Here is a 20,243-nt window from a genome sequence, read left to right on the forward strand (position 1 = left end):
TAGGGTTGAGCTCTTGCTGCTCACTCATCGGCGGCATCATTTCAGGGGCCGCCTCTGCCCACGTGGTTGGGAACAGTCCGTGTCTCCGTGTCTTTCTTGCCTGGCACCAAGCAGGAAGCCTTCGCCCGCTGGGTTCTTCGGCACCAGCCCCTCAGGGGTGGGGTCCCTTCTCCGGCCAGGGGCCACTTGGCTATGTATAACCTCAGGTTAGCCTGCTGTAGCCGCAATTGCAAATCCCACCTGCACTTGCCACGCTTGATGTCTGTGGCCGTGGGGCGGGCGCTCCCCACTTCCGCTACAGACGATGGGCAGGAGGGGAGGGCGCTCACAGGCGTGGGGGGGGCAGGTGCACGAGTGGGTGGGTAGTGAAGAGTGTGGGCGCGTGGAGTGGCAGGGAAAGGTGCTCTGGGCGCCCAGAATGGAAAGGGAGGTCCGAGGGGGCGGCAGCCGGGCCAAGGGGATGGTGGCTGCCCCCCCCCCCAGCGGCGCGGAGCAGCAGGCGCAGGGCGCGGGCCCCTGGAGCTGCAGCCAGCAGAGGGCGCTCCGGCCCCTGCAACGGCGCCACGAGTGGGAGGAGGGACTTTGGGGGGTAGCAGGAGACTTTCAGGAGGTAGCCCCCGGGGAGCACCCCGCCCCCCAAAACCTACCCCGGCGCTGCGGGAAACCCCTCCACCTCCGGGCCCGCTGGGGTCACCAGGCCGCGCCCCGTCCCCGGCCGGCAGCCCCCCCCCGAGGCCGCGCCCGGCTGGCGCGGGTGGGGGCGGCGGAGCCGGGCACGTGGCTCGGGGTCCGGGCCCCCCCTCCCCCGCGCCCGGCCCCGCGGTGTCCGCGGCCTCGGGGACGGAGAAGCGGGGCGGGGCGGCGCGGGGAGGGGGTCGTGCGGGGGCGGGCGGGGGTCGGCGGGCTTCCGGGCGGCGGCGGCGGCGGCGGGCGCGATGTGCGAGCGGGCGGCGCGCCTGTGCAGGGCCGGCGCGCACAGGCTGCTCCGGGAGCCGCCGCCGCAGGGCCGGGCGCTAGGCGGGCTGCTGCGCTGGGTGGGCGCCAGGATGGGCGAGCCCCGGGCGCCGCTGGTCCCCGACGCCCCCGGCGTCCCCGCCGCCCCCGCTGCGGACCCCGGCCCCGGCCCCGGCCCCGCCGCGCTGCGCGGGGGCACCGCCGTCATCCTGGACGTGAGTAGGACCCCGCCGGCACCTGACGCCCCCTTCTCCCCGCGGGGGACCCCGGCCCAACCCTCAGCGCGCCCCTCGGCGTCCCAGAGCGCGAACTCCCGGCCCCCCCCCGTGTCGCGGGTCCCCCTCCCGGGACCGAGACGACCCCCACCCCGTCCCCTCCCTCGACTTCCACGAATCCGCGCCGTCCCGGAGCAGGGACGCGGAGCCGCTGGGACACCGCCCCCCGGCTTTCCCCCAGCGGGACCCTCACCCGCGGCCCCTCGTTCTCTCCGTCCCGTGTCCCTGCCCCGAGTGCTACTTTGGAGAAGCCCTGGCCCCCAGCTCCGGCTGCGAGCCCTGCTCCTGTCGTCCCGGCAGCTCCTCGGCCCCCAACGTCTGCTGGAAAGTGGAGCCCCCTCCCCACGTCCCTCTTCCGGCTCCCCTTCCACAGCGCCGGAGCGTGGTCCCCGGGGACTTCCCCACCGGCTGGCTCTGTGCCCCTTGGGGGTCTCCCAGACTCACCCTTCACCCACCCACCCCGGGGCACCTCCTTCAGAGTGGGAGGAGGCGCAGGGGGGGGGGGCTCTCCGTGGGTGGCAGCGCAGAGGCTGGACTGGGGCGTGGGTGCATCCTGCGTGGGTTTGGGGAGGGGCGTGGCGTTTCCCCCGGTGGGCGAGTGGGGTCCGGGGTCTCTTCCTCCTCTCTCTACACTCCTGGAACCCAGGCCGGTCTAGGTGGAGAGGGCCGGGCAGGGCAGGGCAAGGCAAGCCCCAGTGTGAGGAACCCACCCACCGGAGCACCGGGGGCTGCCCCCTCACCCGCAGCTGGTGGCCCCAAGACCCTGCGGGATGGGGGTGCGGGCGGGCTGGGAGCCTCCTGTCCCTCATCTGCCAAGGGGGAGATGACCGGGGCAGAGGTGCCCGGCAGGGGCTGGAGCCAGCGGTCACCCAGGCCACACGCGGACCTCGGCCAGATTCCGGGATGCCCAGGTCAGGCCGCAGCCTCACGGCAGCTTGGGCACTCAGGAGCGGGGGTCGTGGGCCCAGGCTGGCTCCCATGGGGGCCTGGGTGGGCTGAAGACCCGGCGCTGCTGCCTGGGCCACAGTGCCAGGGTCCCGGGGGCCATCCCAGCCCCCTACCCCCAGTGCCGGTTAGCCAAGGAGGACACGGCGGCTGCGCCAGTCCTGCTCAGACCCCCTGCTGCCTGCAAACACAGCAGGGAATTTGGGGGTGTCAGTGCCCCTCCCCCGGCCTCAGTTCGTCTTGGCTGGACTGAGGTGGGGGCTGCTTTCAACCCCGGGACCCCTCTCAGGCGGCAGGGCACTGGGAAGCCTCCCCAGGGTCCTGGTTACCATGAGGGCTGTGACTCGGCGGCCCAGCCCTCGGGGTTTCTCCCAAGTGCCCAGGAGCGGCAGGTGCACCAAGGCCTTCGTGGCCGCAGGTGTTAGCGTTCGGCGCCCAGGTGTTTGGTGCCCAAAGGGGAGGGACCCTGGCGTTAGAGCCCCTTCTGGGCTCTGGCCCTGCGCGTGCTGCACCTTGTAGGGTGATCCATGGCTCTGCCCTGCGCCTGCAGGTGTCGCCTGGTCTCGAAGTTCAGGCTGGGGTCTCCTGTCTGTGCTCCGGGTGGGCTGCTGCTGTCAGCTCCCCCACCCAAAAATAACGCCCTCCAGCCCATGGCTGATCCTCCCTCACCGCCTTCGAGGCTCCCAGCCTCCATGGAGACCCCCGCGGCGTTCTGAAAGGAGAGCGTTGGTAAAGCGAGGGGCTCTCCGAGGCACCGTGTGGCTGCGTGCCCAGCGCCGGGCAGTGGGCGAGCTGGGAGGGCCGCGGCCGGCCACCTGCGGGGATGCGTGTGGGTGTGAGCGTGCAGGCGCACGCCGGCTCTGAGCATGGCTGTGGGCAGGCTGGTGCCACAGGAGGGTGTGGGGCGGCGGGCGGGGTGGGGGCTCTGCCTGCAGCCTCCCTCCCTGCCCCTGGGTCCCGGAGAGGCTGGAGCTGCTCTGGGGGGAAGAGGGACCTCGGAGCCTTGGTCAGGAGCCCCTGCAGGGCGCCTCCCGGCCTGGGCGGAGCTGACGCGGCTTCTCTTCTCTGCAGGTTTTCCGCCGCGCGGACAAAAATGGTGAGTTGCCTTTCTGGGCTGCCGGGGGTGGGAGACTCGGGCACCCTAGAACCTAGAGGTCAAGAGCACAGGACGCTGAAGTCGGGAGTCCTGATCCTGGCAGTGCTGTGTGCCTTGGTTTGTCTGTCTGCAAAATGGGAGTCCTGGCCCCCTTATGCACTGGCAGGGGCTGTCCTAACTGCTGCTTCCTAGCTGCATTTGCATGCCCCCAGCACAGCGCCCCACAGAGGCCTCGCCTGCCCCTCCACCTCCTCCTCCTCCTCTTGGGTGGAGGTGGGGCAGGGTGGGCGTTGTCCCCAGGGTTGATGTGGCTGGGAGGTGACAATGAGGGAGAGCTTTTTCTGCTCAGGGCCTGTGGGGGGCACCCTGGGCCCCTCCTCTCGGTGCACGGAGCCTGGCTCAGCCGCTCACAGCTGCGAGACCACAGGCAGGCCCTGGGGGCTCGGAGGAGGGCGGTAGCTGGGCAGCAGCAGGTGTGAGGCCTGGCGCTGTTGGGGGGGGGGCACTCAGGGAGTCCCCCCCTCCCAGCTGTGCCAGGTGCTTACCAGGCGGGAGGACTTGAGCAGGTTCTCCGCGGATGTCTCCCCCCACCCCCACTTCCTGACGGCAGAGGGGAGGCTTTGGGGGGGGGGGTCTGATCCAGCAGCTGGAGCTCAACACTGGTGTGGGAGTGGGAGCAGCTGTGCATGCGGGGGCGGAGGCCAGAGCGGGGCAGGCACAGGGCAGGGGGAGGGCCAGGCTCCTACGGGTCCCAGGGCTGCTGGACACAGGCCAGGGACCGTGGGAGGTTCTTTGAATTTTTTTTTATGATTTATTTATTAGAGGGAGATGGAGGGAGAGATCTCCCATCAGCTGGTTCAGTCTCCAGACTGAGCCCGGCCAAAGCCAGGAGCTTCCTCGGGGTCTCCCCGTGGGTGCAGGGGCCCCAGCACTTGGGCCGTCCTCTGCTGCTTTCCCAGGCGCATTAGCAGGGAGCGGGATCGGAAGTAGAGCAGCCAGGACTCGAACCAGTGCCTGTCTGGGATGCCGGCGGCGTCGCAAGCGGTGCCCCAGTGCCACAGCGCCGGCCTCTGCAGGGGGTCTGATGCGATGCCGCAGGGGAGCGGGGGTGGGGCATGGTCGAGTTGGAGGGGAGCAGGGGCTGGGGGCTGGCCTGGCATGAGGGCTCTTGTGACACGGCCTTGGCTGGCCGAGGTGGACGCCAGTCCCCAGGGAAGGCCCAGGGGCCAACCCAGAAGGGCGGCTGAGCGGCAGGCGGCAGCTCCCCTGAGCCTAACAGGCTGTGGGCGTGGCGGCTGGGCTCGCGCTCATTAGCAGGGACATCTGAGAGAGGCCTGCTCGGGTCTCTGCTGACGCCAGGTGCTGGCTGCTTGTCTTGTCTAATTGGACGGAGCCCTGGGCAGGTGGTGGTTTTTGCTTCATTAGCTGATGGGGCTTCGCGTTCCCGGTAAATGTCACTCACGTGACCTGGCAGCGTGGGGGCAGGGGCCCAGAGGAGCTAGGGCAGGCAGGAGGTGGAGGCAGCCTGGGGCTGGCTGGGACTCCTGCTGTGCGGGGCGGGTGGCGGCCCCACCCCAAAAGCCTGCTCCTGGGTGGGGTCGCGAGGTTAGATGCCCGAGCCAGACGGCCTGGGCTCAGGCTGCTGCCGTGGGACCGGAGCGAGCCCCCGGCCCCTCTGTGAAATGGGGTGGTAACACCACCTGCGTCCTGGCACTGGGGAGACCGAGGAGTGAGCCCTCGGGGAGGCCTGTTCGCACCATGCTGGGCCGAGGTGGGGGTGGGGCAGGCAGTATCGCGTTCTGTGCAGTGCACGGAGCCCCCTCTGGAGGTCACAGGTCGCACGGCTGGTGTTGGACTTCCCACGGTGGTTTTGAGGACTTTTGTACATGGGATTATTTTGGTTTCTTTTTTAAAAAAGATTTATTTATTTGAAAGTCAGAGTTACACAGAGGAGAGGCAGAGAGAGAGAGAGAGAGAGGTCTTGCATCTGCTGGTTCACTCTCCAAATGGCTGCAACACCAGAGCTGTGCTGATCCGAAGCCAGGAGCTTCTTCCGGGTCTCCCACGTGGGTGCAGGGGCCCAAGGACCTGGGCCATCTTCTACTGCCTTCCCAGGCCATAGCAGAGAGCTGGGTCGAAAGTGGAGCAGCCGGGACTCGAACCCGCGCCCATATGGGATGCCGGCACTGCAGGCGGCAGCTTTACCTGCTACGCCACAGTGTTGGCCCCGATTTTGATTCTTGGTCTTGTTTTTGGAAGGTATAAGTCCTGTGTCCTCCCGTGACCCTGAAACTTGAGCCGGGCTGTGGGGGCCCAGGCGCACCCGTGCCCAGCCTCCCTTCCCGCCCATGTGTGTCCTGTCTCACAGCGCTGGGGAAAACAGGTGTGGCGAAGGCGGGTCGGGTCTGCGCTCCCTCCCTCTCCTCCTCGGGCAGGGGCAGCCGCACTGGCAAGTCTGAGAGTGACTTCCCCTCTGGCCGCATGGGTCAGCCATGTGTGGGTGCTCAGGCAATGGCACGGCCCCCTGAGCTCCGCTGTCCCTCACACACAGGGCTGTCCCCAGGGAGGCGTCCTTAGCGCCTTCAGGGGAGGGCATTGGCTGTGGGGAACTGGGGGAGGCCCCACCTGCCTGAGCTGGACCTGCTGGGACCAGCAGTCAGACCAGCCCGGAGCACCAGCAAGTGGCAGGACAGGAGGAGGGGACACAAGGAGAGGGGACAGGGACAGGAGGCAGGCCCTGTCCCCTCTGCCTCCCCTGCCCCATTCCCAGGACCGCAGCCTCCAGCCGGGGTTGATGGACAGGCAGGACGAGCATCTCGGCACGCGGCCGTGTGGGGCGAGGGGCTTCATCGGACCCCCGGTCGGACCCCCCTGCTGTGGCGCCGTGACCTTGGGCTGGGTCAAGCAGCTTGTGCTTGGGGGTGAACTGAGTGACGGCTGAGCGCCGGGTAGGGCCGACACCGGGACAGGGTCCATGAGCCGGCGATGCTGCCCTGTGTCGGCCTTCGTGGGGGTCGGCACTGCTGGATGAGTGGGAGACACCGTGTGAACTGGGGTTTACCGTTAATTGCTGGCGGGGTGGGGGACGGCAGGGGCCCGCCTGCTAGCTGGGCCTGGGGTCCCGGGGTCCCGGGGTCCCGGGGACCGCCCCCGCTGCCCCTCACGGCCGCGCCCGCTCCCTGCAGATGACGGGAAGCTGTCCCTGGAGGAGTTCCAGCTCTTCTTTGCCGACGGCGTGCTGGACGAGCGGGAGCTGGAGTCGCTGTTTCACACCATCGACTCCGACAGCACCAAGTGAGCGAGGCCGGGGCCCCAGGTGGATCAGCACCGCGCACACCTGTGTGGCTGTGGCTGCGCGGCTAGCGCCCCTGCAGACCCCCGCCACCACTGCCTGCGACACGGAGCCTCCCTAACGCTGCCCCCGTTTTAAACCAAGCTCCGCTTAGGACTTGCTCAGCCCGCCCCACAGCGCCCACACCTGTGCCTCATTAGCCTCTCCCAGCCCATCTCGCCCTGACCTGCATCTCCACACCCACCACGGGCCCCAGCCTGGCTCAAGTTCAAGTGCATCCCCACCCCCGACAGCCTATGCCCCCTCCACCCCACTCTGTGGAGGGGCAGAGTCCTTGCCTGGTCCCCCTCCTCAGGCCCGCTCGGATGGTGGGCACCAGAGTTCCTGGGGGCTGCCTGGGGCAGGTCTGATCATCTGGGGTCCCTTGCTAGACAGGAGGGAACGAGCAGCCGCCACCAAGCCACGTGCAAGGGGCCGAAGGCAGTGCTGGCCTGGGCCGGACTGGGAAGGGGCAGGTGGAGTGGGATCCTCGCCTATGGATGGACACTAAAGAAGAGGCTCTGAGGGTCCCTGTGGCTGTGTGGGGGCTGGCAGGTGCAGGCGCTGCCCCCTGATGGGTTCCTCCTCACTTGCTGGCTTTTATGGGGGGCAGCGGGAGGTGCTGCCTGCAACGGCGAGCCTGGCCAGGGCCACAGCTGGCCTCACCGCACACAAGGGCCAGGCCAAGACCTTGGCGTTGTTGGCTCTGGCGTCCGGCCAAGTGTGAGCCGAGGACATCAGCTGCCTGGGGTGCTGAACTGCGCGGCCGCCTCCTGCAGAACTCGGAGCTCCCAGTCTGCGGCCCGCACAGCCCCGCGTCCAGCCCCGCGCCCTGGCCCCGGGGTTCTGCTTAGCACACTCGGGTGGGCCGGCCCCTGCGCTCTCGGGCACATGGTGGGGAGGTTGCCGGAGCCTGTACCACCACTCTGTCCCCAGTTCCTGGCCCGGTGCACCTCTGATGCCGCTGTGTGCACCTGTGCCGCCAGCCTCCTCTACGCTGTCGGGAGGGGGGCCCAGGGGCTAGGGGTGAGGAGCAGGGCTGAGCTGGGTTCTCCAGGAGCTGTGTGGACGGCCTGGACAGCCAGGGCCCGCCCTAGCCCTGCCTTTGGAGCCCACTGTTCCCCAGGAGGTCGGAAGCCTTTGGAAGGGAAATTGGGGCAGTGGGTACTGGCCACGCCTACTTGGACAGAGCCACCTCGGGGTGCGGGCACTGGGGGTGCACGGGAAGACAAAGGGCGGCAGGAAGCCTTTAGCAAGCTGCACAGGGTCCCCCCCCCCCACCAGCTGTGGAGGGGTGGGGCCACCACACTCACACCCCTCTCCTCTCTCTGCAGCCACGTGGACACCAAGGAGCTGTGTGGTAGGTGCCTGGCTCTGTGCCTACAGGGGTGGGACGGGGTGCAGGCAGTGAGGGGCAGAGGCGGGACTGGGGGGCCGCGGGCGAGGGGCAGAACCCCCCCATGACCCCCGACCTCGGCTTCCCGCCCCCAGATTACTTCGTGGAGCACATGGGGGACTACGAGGACGTCCTGGCCTCGCTGGAGACCTTGAACCACTCGGTGCTGAAGGCCATGGGCTACACCAAGAAGGTCAGCGGGGTCCGAGGCCCGGGGCTGGGATGAGCCGACGGAGCCCAGCAGCCCGGGCGTGGTCCTGCCTGTGAGGGTCCGGTTGGAAGCGCAAGGTTCCCGCCCAGGTGCAGCCTGGCCTGGAGGGCGAGGGGGTCCCCCGACAGGTGCTAGCCCCAACCGCCCGTGGTGACCCCGTGACCTGTGGGCCCACATCTGCTGGGGCAGGAAGGCACGGCAGGCCCTGGAGGCGGCCCCGGGCAGGCGGCAGGCGGCAGGCAGGAGGGCCTGGGCAGCAGGGACCTGTGTCCTGCAGCCCCTGTGGAGGCGCAGGCACGGCTGCCCCCCGCCCAGCACCTCCCGGGGAGCAGAGTGGCAGTCCTGCAGGGAGCTCCTCACCGGCCCTCCGTGCGCTGCAGCCCGAGCCGCTGGCTGGGGACAGAGGAGAAACTGAGGCAGGGCCCACGGGTGCAGCCCCCGGGCAGCGCGGGCCCCTCCGGAAGGGCCAGCCCCTGCTGTGGAGGCCACGGGGCCGCAGTGGAGGAGTCGGCCGCCTCTGGCCCACGCACACCCCGGGCTGTGGGACAGGGGCACAGACCCGAGCTCTGCTGAGCGCGGCGTGGCCTCCCCCGCGTGCGGGATCCACGCTCACAGGCCTCAGCGCGCACGTAAAACCCACTCCAGAAAGGTCCGCGGCGCAGCGCTAGAACGTGGCGTGCGCCCGTGGCTAGGCACCATCCGTGTGCGTCAGGTGAGGGTGTCACGTGAGGCTACATGGCTGGGCGTGGCCTGGAGCGCTGTGCGCGAGGCTGCGCCGTGGGCTCCGGGGCTGCCGTTGCCGGCCGCCCACTGTCGGCGGGCACGTGAGGTCCGGCGGCTGCTGCCCAGCTGCAGCGCGAGGGCCGCGGGTCCCCGTCTCGGCCTCCCCGCACCGTGGTGGGGCCGCGGTTCTGCCTCCGGCCCAGCGTGCCGCTGCTCGGGCCTGGCCCGCGCTCCGGGCCTCGGTAGAGGGTGGGCTCCCAGCCCCATCTGCGTCCCCCGACGTGGGTGCAGGGGCCGGGCCCTTGCCGTCCTCCGCTGCTCTCCCAGGGGCCTTAGCAGGGAGCGGATGGGAAGTGGGGCAGCCGGGACTTCAGAGCGTCGGTACAGACGGTGGGGCTGTAGTGGGGGTGAGGGCGTGGGTGTAGGCAGGGTGCTATAGTGGAGGTGAGGGTGGGTGTAGGCAGGAAGATGTAGTGAGGACGTGGGTGTGCAGTGGGGCTGTAGTGGAGGTGAGGGCGTGGGTGTAGGCAGGGGGCTGTAGTGGAGGTGAGGGTGGGTGGGTAGTGGGGCTGTAGTGGGGGTGAGGGTGGGTGGGCAGTGGGGCTGTAGTGGAGGTGAAGGTGGGTGGGCAGTGGGGCTGTAGTGGAGGTGAGGGTGGGTGTAGGCAGGGGCTGTAGTGAGGACGTGGGTGGGCAGTGGGGCTGTAGTGGGGGTGAGGGTGTGGGTGTAGGCAGGGGCTGTAGTGGAGGCGGGTGTACACACAGCCGCCCTCCACGTGGCCGTGCACGGGTGTTCTGCCCGAGAAGTGCGAAGCCTGCCGTGGCGTGAGGATGAGTTTGTCGTCCGCGTTGCCCGTGCCGTGGTCGTCCTCGGAGCCACGCGCCGTGGAAACCCGGCCATCTCTGCCTGTTTCTCGCGTGAACCCTGCCTACAAGCGCCCTTTGCCCATGCCTGTTCCCCGCTGTCACTTGGCGTCTGCGTGTCTGTTCGTGGAAAGCGGCCGCCCTGCTTACCCCACGGCGTCGTGTTCTGTCGCTGACCTTGGTCTGCCTTGAACTTCTCCCCTCTCTGAGCTGCGTTGCAGCCAGGAGCACAATGCGTCGTGGCAGGGACCCCCCCCTCCGTCCCCCATAATGCCCCACTGCCTCCCGGGTGCACATTAGCAGGAGGCTGGAACCTGGGGGCCAGCTAGCCTAGAACCCAGGCCTGCAGCACGGGGTGCCGCTGTTCCTAGTGGTGCCCTCCGCACGCTGGTTCTTGGGGTTGCACACAGGTTTGGGGCATTAGAAGGCTGAAGGGGGGAATGGTTAAGCAGCACTTTGTTGTGAAGGTTACAGGGGGTGGGGGGAGACAGAGAGCGGTCTTCCATCTGCAGGTTCACCCCAGGTGGCCACACGGCCGGCGCTGGGCTGGGCTGGGCTGGGCTGGGCTGGGCTGAAACCGGGAGCTGGTACTCCATCCGGGTCTCACTCGTGGGTACCACAGACCCAGGCCTGGGGCCGTCACGTGCTGTCCGCTAGGCTGCATCATAGGACACTGGACGGACAGCGGGCATTCACACGGGATGTGGGGGGCGCAGGGCACGGCCAATGCACAGCGGTGCGCTCGCGGGTGTTACTGGGTAACTCCTGCCCCGCAGCCCCCGTGCCTGGTGCTGTCACCGCTGCTCCCTGCCCGCACCTGCCGATTCAGGAGCGTTTCTGCCGTTCAGGCCTGGAGCGCCTAGGAGCAGTCCCGTGCCTCCGGGGCCTCGATCGCCGTGTCCCCTGTGGCCTGCGCGGCCGGGACTTGTCCCGTGGATGCCCAGGTGTTTGTTAAAACATTCACAAGCGAAGTGACAGACGGGGAGTCAGCGCTCCTGCAGGCAGTGGCTCACTGCCCAGTGGCTGCAGCTGGGGCTGCACGAGGCGGGAGCCGGGAGCTCTGCACTCGGAGCGTCTCCTGCTGTGCCAGGCGTGTCGGCAGGGAGCGGAACCGGAAGCGGCGTGGCTGGGACTGGAACCCGTGCGCTTAGGGGATCCGGTGTGCACCGGGCCCAGGACACGGTTCCTGGCGCTGTCCCTTGCTGGGGCCTGCAGCGCTGGCCTCGTGGCCGAGGCACCGACCGGACAGAGGAGGAATCCATCCAGGGTTCACTTGGCTGCCCTGGCCACGCCCGCACCTGAGCACCACTCTGCTGGGAGGTTTCTGGAAGGCTCTCCTCGGTGTGTGGGTTGACCCTCCCCCTTATTTCTTTCCTGAAGCTGTGCTGATCAAGCTGCACTGAGGGCTTCGAAAGGCGGAGGCAGGGAGCGGACAGGGCGCTCCGTCTGCTGGGTCCCTTCCCAGATGGCGCAGTGACCAGGGCCGCGCCAGGCTGAAGCCAGCAGCTGCCTCCAGGTCTCCCACACGGGTGCAGGCGCCCACACACGTGGGTCTGGCGCTGCTTTCCCAGGCCGTAGCAAGGAGCTGCGCTGGGAGTGGAGCAGCTGGGTGCGGCTTTACCTCTGCGCCACAGCGCCGGCCCCACGTAGGGCTTTGTTTCGGGGTGACAGCAACTCGTCTGGTCGTGGCTGGAACCATGTATGAGAAGGGCCTGGGGCCCAGCACGGAGCACCCGGCCACCAGGACTCATGGCTTCTGGCCCCAGCCTTGTTCTGCCAGGAGGGTCTGCGTCCACCAGCCCCGGTCAGGCTCAAGCCGGCGCCTGCCCCTCCCCCACCTCTGCCGTCCTCCGTGGTGCGGCTGCTGCTGGTTAACCCCCAGTCTCGGCGATGGTTGCTTGAATGTGCTTTCCCCAAGCTCTGTTCTCCCGGCTCTGTGGGGACCAGGCGGCATCCAAGGTGTGGGGACCAGTTCCTGGGAAGCTGGGGATGGCGGCACAGGCGCCGAGGCACTGGGGAACTGGGCCTTGTGGTTGTCGCCTGTGCCGCCTCTTTGGAGGAGGAAGGAGAACCGGGGCCGTGAGTTCTGGCCCATCACGGTGCCCACAGGCAGCGGTGTGGTCGCCACCGCCGTCACCATGGTCGTCTGTCGGGGCAGCTGCTGCTGGTGGGGACCTGCTTATAGGGGGCCGGCGCCTTACTCACTGTCCCGTGCACACTTGGTCACTTAGTCCTGGCCATGCGCCCGGGGCCTCCTGTGCTCTCCGAGGCCCCGGCTCCCACCTCGCTCTCCGATGCAGGAGGCGGTGGGGTCCCCACCGCTGCCCAGCCCGGTGCCCCGGCTCCTGGGCCGGAACCTGCGTCCCCGCTCCCCTGCCCAGTGCGCCTCTCCTGCCTCCACAGGTGTACGAGGGCGGGAGCAGCGTGGACCAGTTCGTGACCCGCTTCCTGCTGAAGGAGACGGCCAGCCAGATCCAGTCGCTGCTGAGCTCGGTGGAGAGCGCCGTGGACGCCATCGAGGAGCAGACCAGCCGGATCCGGTGCGGGGCGGGCGGGTGCGGCTGGGGTGCTGGCGCCACCCCTGGGCCCTCAGGCACCGTGGGGACCGGCTGGGAGAGGCTGCTTCTCTGAGCTGGCGGGCCACGTTCGCTCGTGGCTAACGAGTCCCGAGATGGCGCGTGGCCCGGTGTTTACCCCTGGCGTGGGTGTAGGAAGTGCTGTGTGGGTGGTGCGGCTGGACGCGGGCACTGCGTAGCCCCCAGGGGCCGAGCCTGACCCCGCCTTGCTGGGAAGGGCGGCCGGGAGTCGCGGAGGCAGTGGGAGCCGACGGAGCGTTTCTCAGGAGGTGGAGAGCGGGTGGAGGGCGGTTCTCACTGCGCCACCTAAAACCTGGGACCCACGGGCAGGATCGGGCGTCCCCGGGGAGCCTGGTGTCAGGGAGCCATGCTTGCCCCCTGCCCGCTAGGCAGGGTCAGCCCCCTGGCGGTCGTGAACCCTGGCTTGTGCCGGTCCGGGTTCAGACCAGCTCCTCTGCCCGTTCTCCCAGAGCAGCTGCTGGGCTTGGCTCTAGGGGGACCAGAGGAAGCCCCGGGTGTGCGCCCAGATGTGGTGGGGTCCGGGGCCTCCGGGCGGAGCGGCCGGCACGGCCCGGCCTGGGTGTGGGGCGTGAGCCACTTCTCCATCGTGAGGAGCAGAGGCCCCAGGTGTTTGCTCTGAGCAGCTGTGGCCAAGGTGCCGGGGCTGCCCTCGGGGGCCACGTCCCCTGGTGGCATCCGGGGAGCAGAGCCCAGAGGTCCTTGGCTTTTGCCTCTGTCCTGCCCTGACGGGCAGCGGCACCGCATGGCTGTCACCCCGGCCCGGGCAGTCATGTGGGGGTGGGGGTGGCGTGTCCCAGGGAGAGGAGCATGTGCCCCCCACCCAGCTGACAGTGGTTTTCCCCGCAGGCTGGGGGTCCAGAGGTCCTGCACCCCACAGCCTCCCGCTCCGCCCTCCGTGGGCTGAGGGACACCTCTCATTTGCCCCCGTTGATGGAGACCCCGGGATTAACACTGGGAACACTCGGCCAGCCTCTCCCGTACGGCAGGGGAGATCCTGCTGAGCCCTCACATTCTGGAATGTACTGGAGCAGCGGGGGGGGGAGGGGGTGTCCTGGTGAGCAGACGCTGGTGCGGAGTGGGGGTGCAGGCACACGAGCTGCGGCCCCGCCCCTCTGTAGGGCTGAGGGCTCGGTGACAGCTGTTCCGTCACGTTCCTCGGAGTCTCACAGGGCTGCCTGTTTGGGGGTGCACATTCTGGGGCGCGAGGCCAGGTGTGCAGGCTGCTTCCACCAGCAGTGATGCGCCTGTGGGGGGGGGGCACTGTGGCCCGGGGAGGGATGGAGACCCCCGGGGCAGGGCACTTGGCCAAGGCCGCGCAGCCAGCTGGGGCAGAGCGGGGGGTTCTCACTGGGCTGCAGGCTGCACTCCAAGGCCCTGCAGCTGCCGTCATGGTCCCTCTCCCCCTTGCACCCGCAGCGAGAACCACGGCAGGCCCAGCCCCGGCGTGGGGGAGACCTGGCACCGCTCCTCTCCACCCTGTGCCCCCACCCACAAGCTCATGGCCCCAGAACAAGGGCCCAGCCTGCCGCCTGGTGAGAGCGCAGTGGTGGGGTGGGGGCTGGCCGGGGCTCCTGCCGAGTGGGGTGCGTGCTCCCATGGGGCCTGCCGGCGGTCACTCTGTGTTTCTCTTTCCTAGCCCCTGGGGACCTGAGGGAGGAGGGCCTGGGGGCCCAGGTGAGCCGGCTGGCAGAGCTGATAGGGAGGCTGGAGAACAAGGTGAGGCCGGGCCGCGCACCCTGCAGCCCCGGCATGGGGTGGGGTGGGTCTGGGGTCAAGGTCAGGGCTGTGGCCAAGACCTGTCAGGTGGGGCGGGGCACAGGAGCCCGGGCTTGAGGCTTCAGCCCTGGGGAGGGGACCACGGGGCAGAGCAGAGCCGGCAGCCTGAGGGGCGTGTGCAGGAGCGGGGAGCTGCAAGGGGAGGTGGCTTCCCCTGGACCTGTGGGAGCAAGTGAGGGACGGAGGTGACCAGGGAACAGCTAGCAGCGGCCACGTACGCAGGGCCGGGCCCAGGGGTCGGTCCTCAGCTAACGGGGAGCAGAGCGCCCCTCCGGGTGAGGGAGGACCTCGCCTTCACCCTGCAGGTATCATTTTAGGGAGCCGGGTGCCTGATGCAAACCTGCTCCTGCACACACGCCCCACCCTGCGCCACCAGAAACCGAGACCATGGGCATCGGCACCCTGGGATGGGAGATGGTCCGAGGTTTCTTAGATCTCCCTGGGTTCAGCAGTTAGCAGGCCAGGAGTCCTGCGGGCCCGCCCCCACCCCCTGAAGCCATCTCCACGGGTGGGAGCTGCTCCACTGGACCTGGGGCCCGGTTGTCATAGCAACACGGCAGGAGCCTCCAGAGGGAGGTTCTTTGAAGCTTATTTTTAGCACCCGGGTCGCCCTAACAACCAGGCTCGCTGGTAACCAGGGAGCACCTGGGTGTCCTGGAGACGGAGCGGGCCTTTCTCCTGGTCTGATTGGCCCAGGAGGCAAGCGGGGGCCAATCTGTGCCCTGGCTGCAAACCCCACCCTCCCCAGGCCCCCTCTGCTGTGGGCTGGTGCTGCCTGGGCTGGGAGGCTGGTGACCTGGGGGCCTCCCCGCGGGCGGTAAACCACAGGGAACCCTGGTACCGGCAGTGACAGGATGGGGCGGATGGTCCGTGTGGGCTTCAGAGCGTTGTGGCGTGTACCACGAGCTGGCCTGGCCAGGCCCGGTGCTGACGACGGCTCGGGGGTATTTACCAGGTGTGGCACAGACAGCACAACCCCCGGGACTGGGGACTGAGGGCCCAAGTGACCGTGCCTCTCTGCCCCAGAGTCCAGGGCCAGCAGGGACAAGCTGTCCCGTCCCAGGCTCTGAGCGAGCCGTGTGCATGGAAGTCGGATTGTCCGGAGCAGCTGCCGCAGCCCCTGCAACCTGCGAGGGGACAGAGGCCTGTCCCCCCAGCCCCTGGCGCCAAGGGCTGCCCCCACGTGATCCAGGGCCATCACGGCCCAAAGCGTTTCCTGGAGGTCTCTCTGGTGGAAGCGGCCTCCTGCTCTCGCGTCATGCCGTGCTTTGTTTCAGACGCTGTGGTTTGACCTGCACCAGCGCCTCTGGGATGAGGAAGGCACCCCCATGGTGAGCGCGGCCCCCTCGCAGCAGGGTGCTGCTCCAGCGCTTGGTTCCCCCCCTCCCGTCATGAGGCTGGCAGGGCAGGAGGAGACCCTGGGCTGGGGGCAGCCAGGCGGGGGGGTGAGCAGTGCACTCGGGCCGCTTGGCTGGAGGCCCCGTCCCCACTAGCGTCTGTCTGTGCCTGGGTGGGAGCCTCTCTCCCCATTTCCTGGGGTGGGGGGGTTCAGTTTGGACCCCATTGCCCTGGCTCCTCTGAGGGTGGTAGCGGGGGCAGGGCTGTGTCCTGGGCGGGGCGGGACCCAGCAGGCAACCTGGGCCTGGCTCACTCTGTCTCCGGCCGGCAGCACCTGCAGCTGATCCGGCAGGAGCTGGCCGTGTGCCCCTCACAGCTGAGTGCCTTCCTGGACGCCCTGCGCCCGTACCTGCGGGGCACTGCTGCGGTGAGGAGCTGCTTCCAGTGAGTAGGCCCGCCGACGCCCGGGCAGGGGCTCGGTGCTGGCTGCCCCGCCCGGGCAGGGGTGGGGAATGGCTCCAGCGCCCCGCCCTCAGCTTACTCCTCTGTGATGTGGGGGCCCCCGGCAGGCGCGCCCCACTCGCTGGAGCAGCAAGCGTGCAGGGCCCTGGGAGCTGGGGCCCGGGGGCTCCTTCCTTGAGCCCTGGCCTGGTCCGCAGTGCGAGCTTAGTCAATGTGGAAGGAACAGGGGAGGCGTAGGGGTGAGGCCCAGGCCCTGCTCTCTTTCCTCCTCATCCCTGCGCCAAACTTGGCTGCCTGCCCTGTCCAGCCCCTGAGGCCCACGTTGCTCCTGGGCAGGGTGGAGCCCAGGGGCTGTGGGCTGTCCCTATGCAGCGAGTGGTGCCTCGCCCCTGCACCTGCTCGATGTCTTGCCTGGCTGCAGCCCTGCCCAGTTTCTCCCTGGGTACAGGGCTGTGACCCAGGCCCGTGCAGTGGCCGTGCCAGGGTGGGGGGAGGCAAAGCAGGTGGCTGCCCGAGGGAGTCAGGGTTCAGCCGGCGGAGGTGTACAGCAGAGGTGGCCTCCAGGCCTCCGGACCTGCAGGCCCAGGGAAGGGGAGCTGGTCCGGCCCTGCTCTGTGGGGGACGCTGGAGCCCCCACGCAGGAGTGGGACTCAGTGCGGCTGTAGTGTCCACAGCTGGAGGAGCGGAGGTGGAAGCACCCCCTGCACGTGGTGATCATGCCCCCAGCACCGCCCTGCACAAAGCTGGAACCACGGCTCCCTCTGCCCAGGGCCGGCAGGACCAGGCTGCTCCCCCTGGGGGCAGGGGGTGTCCACACTGCCCCCAGCCCTGCCTGCCCTGGTCTGTCCCCATGTGGGGGTGGCCCCAGGCAGACCGGCCCTGAGCGACACCAGGTGGGCCTGTCAGGCAGGGGGCCATGGTCAGAGGTGCCAGCTCAGTGCCGTTTCGGGACAGAGCCAGGTCAGGACAGGAATGGCCTGACCAGGGCCTCACGTGCGGTGCGGTCAAGTAGTGCCCTGAGCATCCGTCCTCTCGAGCGCCAGGGCTACCCTGCGAGGCCGGTCCTGCTCTAGGTGGGGGGGGTGTATGGTTATGGGGGATCCAGCGCCTGGGCGTGGCCCCTCCGTGTTGCTCCAGGCCCGTCCCTGCCTTGCTGCCCCCGGAGCAGGTGCCGGCGCGGGAGGGAGGCCCCTGGGTGTGCGTCGGCCCCGGCGTGCCTGCGGCCCCGCTGTGCCTCACCCTGCTGCCCTCCCCCCGCCCCCCGCAGCATCGCCGCCGTGAGGCTGTCAGACGGCGCCACCTTCGTCATCTACGAGTTCTGGGAGACGGAGGAGGAGTGGAAGAGGTGGGCGCTGGGGGCCCCGGGCGGCCCTTACTGCAGACTGGGCCCAGCTCTGGTTCTAGGACTTGCTGGAACCAGGACAGCCCAGCCCCGCACAACATCTGCTGGACCCCTCCATCTTTCCTGCCCTGAGAGCCGCCAGGACGGTCAGGCTTGGCAAGGGGGAGGCAGGGGAAGTGGCCCAGCGGAGGGCTCAGGGTACCCCAGACACCTGTTCCTTACTCCTGGGGCCTTGGGGTAAACCCCTTGGTGCCAGCTGCAGGAGGCAGGTGATAACCCCACCTCCGGAGAGGTGGAATCGTGGACGAGTGCCCATGGGGCCCTGGAACCGTCTCAGGGTGTGGAGGCTGGTTCTGTGCCCAGGGACCTGCTGGGCCCTGGCAAGAAGCGGGCAGTGCACCCCATGCGCTGCCACTCAGGCCTGAGCCCCTGGGCCTCAGGCTCCAGCCAGGGATCAGAGACCAGAGACGGGTCTCAGGGTTAGGCCCCTGCGCCGGCAGCCTGGGGCCTCGACCTCACTCAGCCCGCCCCTGGCTTGCAGGCACCTGCAGAGTCCTGAGGGCAAGGCCTTCCGGCACGCCAAGGTGGACGCGCTGAGCCAGCCCGAGGCCCTCTCGCGGATCGCCGTGCCAGGTACGGGAGGGGAGGCCACCCCCCTGGGGGGGTCAGGGAGTATCCTTGTCCCCACACACGCTGCTGCCACTGCGGACAGCGGCCAGGGAAACAGCAGGAGTGGGCAAGAGCCTCAGCCTTGGCAAGGCCAGTACTCATGGGGGACACGAGGGTGCCCCCTGCCGCCTCCAAGGGCTCCCCCCCCCCGCTGCCTCCCCCTGTGCAAGACCTTCAATCCTGCCTGGCTGCAGCAGGGCCCCACAGACGCTGGCCCCGGGTGGCCCCCTCAAACCCGGACAGTCGGTCCCACCCGTGCTGGATGACGCGTCTCTTCCCGCCCCTTCCAGCGGCCTGGTGCACCGTGGGCCGGGAATGACCCCTCGCCGTGGCCTGCAGCCAAGGAGCCGGTGGCCCTGCCCCGTTTCTAGAAACTGCTCTTGGCGCTCACTGCTGTGTTCTCGGCAAGAATGTCCTTCCGCTGCTCCGACTGGGCGGGGGGGGCACCTTCCCCCTCCCCACAAGGAACAGCCTCCAAGTGGGGCGCCCCGGCTCCCCCCTCCTCCAGCCAGCGAGGCGCAGCAGGACTCCCCCCGGGAGGGGCACCGCGGCCCCCCTTCCTCTTCCCGTAGGAGCCGTGACCCTGTAGTGCCTACCCTGGGCATGGGCTGAGCCCACGTAGCCTGCGCTGTGACGCCGACAGCGCACCCAGCACCCAATAAACGCTGCTCAGGAGTGGCCGCCCGCTGTCTGCCTCCGTTTTCCGGACACTGCAGGTGCAGGTGGGCTCCTGCGTGGGGGCAGTGTCTGCACGACCTGACTTGTACCAGTCAGGGAGGTCGGGGACCTCCCCATAGTGGGATGTGTGTCTGCCAGCCTGGCAGGTGCACAGGGTGGGGGGGCTCCCACCATGGCCCAGTGGGGGCGTCCCTGAGTCTGGGGGGCTCTGTCCCCCTGATGTTGCCATCAGCACCGACCCTCCTGCCGCCCAAGGCCCACGAAGTATCCACAGCGACACGGGCGATGCCGGACAGGCCCCAAGCGCAGGGTTTGTACCCCACGAGGACGGAGCCCAAGCCGGCAGCGGAGCCTGGGGGTAGGGAGGAAGAGAGCAGGGTCCACCCTGGCCTCTGCCCTGCACACAACAGGGCAGGTGGGGGGTGGCCCCGAGAGCTACCAAGCAAACCACGTGCTGAGGCCCAGAGAAGGGCACTGAGGCACGGCAGCATCGGGCGGGCCAGCCTGGGCACGCAGGCCACCTCCTGCCCCGCCCGACCCTCTGAGTGCTATCCCTCCCTAATCCCCCAGGCCTCTGCCTGCGGCGGCTCCCCCACCCCTGGTAGCGGTGGACGCCTGCCACGCACGCACATTCCACCGAACACAGGGTGGGGCCGGAGGAGGGAGCGGGGCCTCGGGTCTCTGTCCCCATCCCCACTCCTGCTGGCTGCGCCTGGAGGTTCTGTCTGCAGGGGGCTGAGGCTCTGTGGGGAGCGTGAGGAACCCCTTTAACTGGGCCTGCTGTGTCCCTTCCTCATGTCCTGCCCGCGAGCCCCCGAGTGGTCTCTGCTGGAATCGGGGTAGGGGGCTCTGAACAAACTCGGTGCCAGCCCCGGCAGCAGGAGCACCCCCCACTCCGGGCCAGGGGGTCCCACTCCGTGCTCGGCCTTGGGCGAGCGATGACGAGCAGGTGGCTCGGGTGAGACCCAAGTCCTGTCTGCAAAGCCGTGCCCTGGCGATGGGCGGGGTGGCGCCTGAGGAGCCCACTCCCCAAGTCAGTCCCCGACGGCAGCGGACGGGATTCTCACGTGGCCCCACGCGGGGTGCACCAGGCCCTCAGGAACCGGGAGCTGTGGCAGAGCTGGCGAACAGGCTCACCGCGGCCACACCCACTTCCACCGGACTCGGCGACTCCGCCCACCAGAAACTGGTCAGCCGCACTGACTCCGCCCCAGGAGACCCGCAGCCTCGGGAGGAGGGCAGAGGGGCAGGGTCGGCGGGGGAGCACAGCCGCGGAGATCCCCCACCCCGGACTGCACCGTCTGGTCTCTTACCTCCATCTTACACTCTGCCTGGCCCTGCTCGGAGCTCGGTGCCTGCGCTCGCCAGTGGCTCCAGGCTGGCACCACGCCGGGGGCAACGTGCGGATCTGGACCCAGCGTTTCCCCGAGGCACAGGGAGCCTGCAGCCCCCAGGGCACAGAGCAGGGGGCTAGGCAGGGGCTGGCCACGGGCAGCGCTGCGGCACCTGCGGGGGGCGCTGTGCTCGGCTCTCAGGCCCCTGCCTGAGCGGATGCGTGGCCTCAGCCCCCTGCGGAGGAGTGTGGAG

At 69.1% G+C, this 20,243-nt stretch overlaps 1 protein-coding gene across 7 annotated transcripts; it reads left to right on the forward strand.

The window, feature by feature from the left end:
* Window positions 1–181: 181 nt before the first annotated feature.
* Window positions 182–18,658, forward strand: NECAB2 (N-terminal EF-hand calcium binding protein 2). Of its 7 annotated transcripts, none has more exons than XM_089319033.1 (13): window positions 182–206; window positions 3,246–3,270; window positions 6,456–6,564; window positions 7,936–7,961; window positions 8,093–8,190; window positions 12,198–12,334; window positions 13,808–13,923; window positions 14,028–14,107; window positions 15,445–15,498; window positions 15,837–15,949; window positions 17,235–17,312; window positions 17,851–17,942; window positions 18,269–18,658. In XM_089319033.1, exons 5-13 carry the CDS (start codon window positions 8,110–8,112, stop codon window positions 18,295–18,297), a joined length of 780 nt encoding a protein of 259 aa, XP_089175159.1. In that variant the 5' UTR covers window positions 182–206; window positions 3,246–3,270; window positions 6,456–6,564; window positions 7,936–7,961; window positions 8,093–8,109; the 3' UTR covers window positions 18,298–18,658. The 7 variants fall into 7 exon arrangements, with proteins under 7 accessions (XP_089175159.1, XP_069918908.1, XP_089175158.1 ...); XM_070062807.2 differs by lacking the exon at window positions 182–206 and adding an exon at window positions 517–1,169; XM_089319032.1 differs by lacking the exon at window positions 182–206 and adding an exon at window positions 1,314–2,140.
* The last annotated feature ends 1,585 nt before the right edge of the window (window positions 18,659–20,243 follow it).

This window comes from Oryctolagus cuniculus, chromosome 18, assembly GCF_051225735.1.
Source record: "Oryctolagus cuniculus isolate XC-2025 breed Fujian yellow rabbit chromosome 18, ASM5122573v1, whole genome shotgun sequence".
Lineage (NCBI taxonomy): Eukaryota > Metazoa > Chordata > Mammalia > Lagomorpha > Leporidae > Oryctolagus > Oryctolagus cuniculus.

Excerpts from the sequence above, each read along its gene's own strand:
- NECAB2 (XM_070062807.2), top strand. The coding sequence starts at position 936 with ATGTGCGAGCGGGCGGCGCGCCTGTGCAGGGCCGGCGCGCACAGGCTG. Across the intron at positions 3,271-6,455 it reads CCGCCGCGCGGACAAAAATG|ATGACGGGAAGCTGTCCCTG; the intron begins GTGAGTTGCCTT and ends CGCTCCCTGCAG. Across the intron at positions 14,108-15,444 it reads TAGGGAGGCTGGAGAACAAG|ACGCTGTGGTTTGACCTGCA; the intron begins GTGAGGCCGGGC and ends GCTTTGTTTCAG.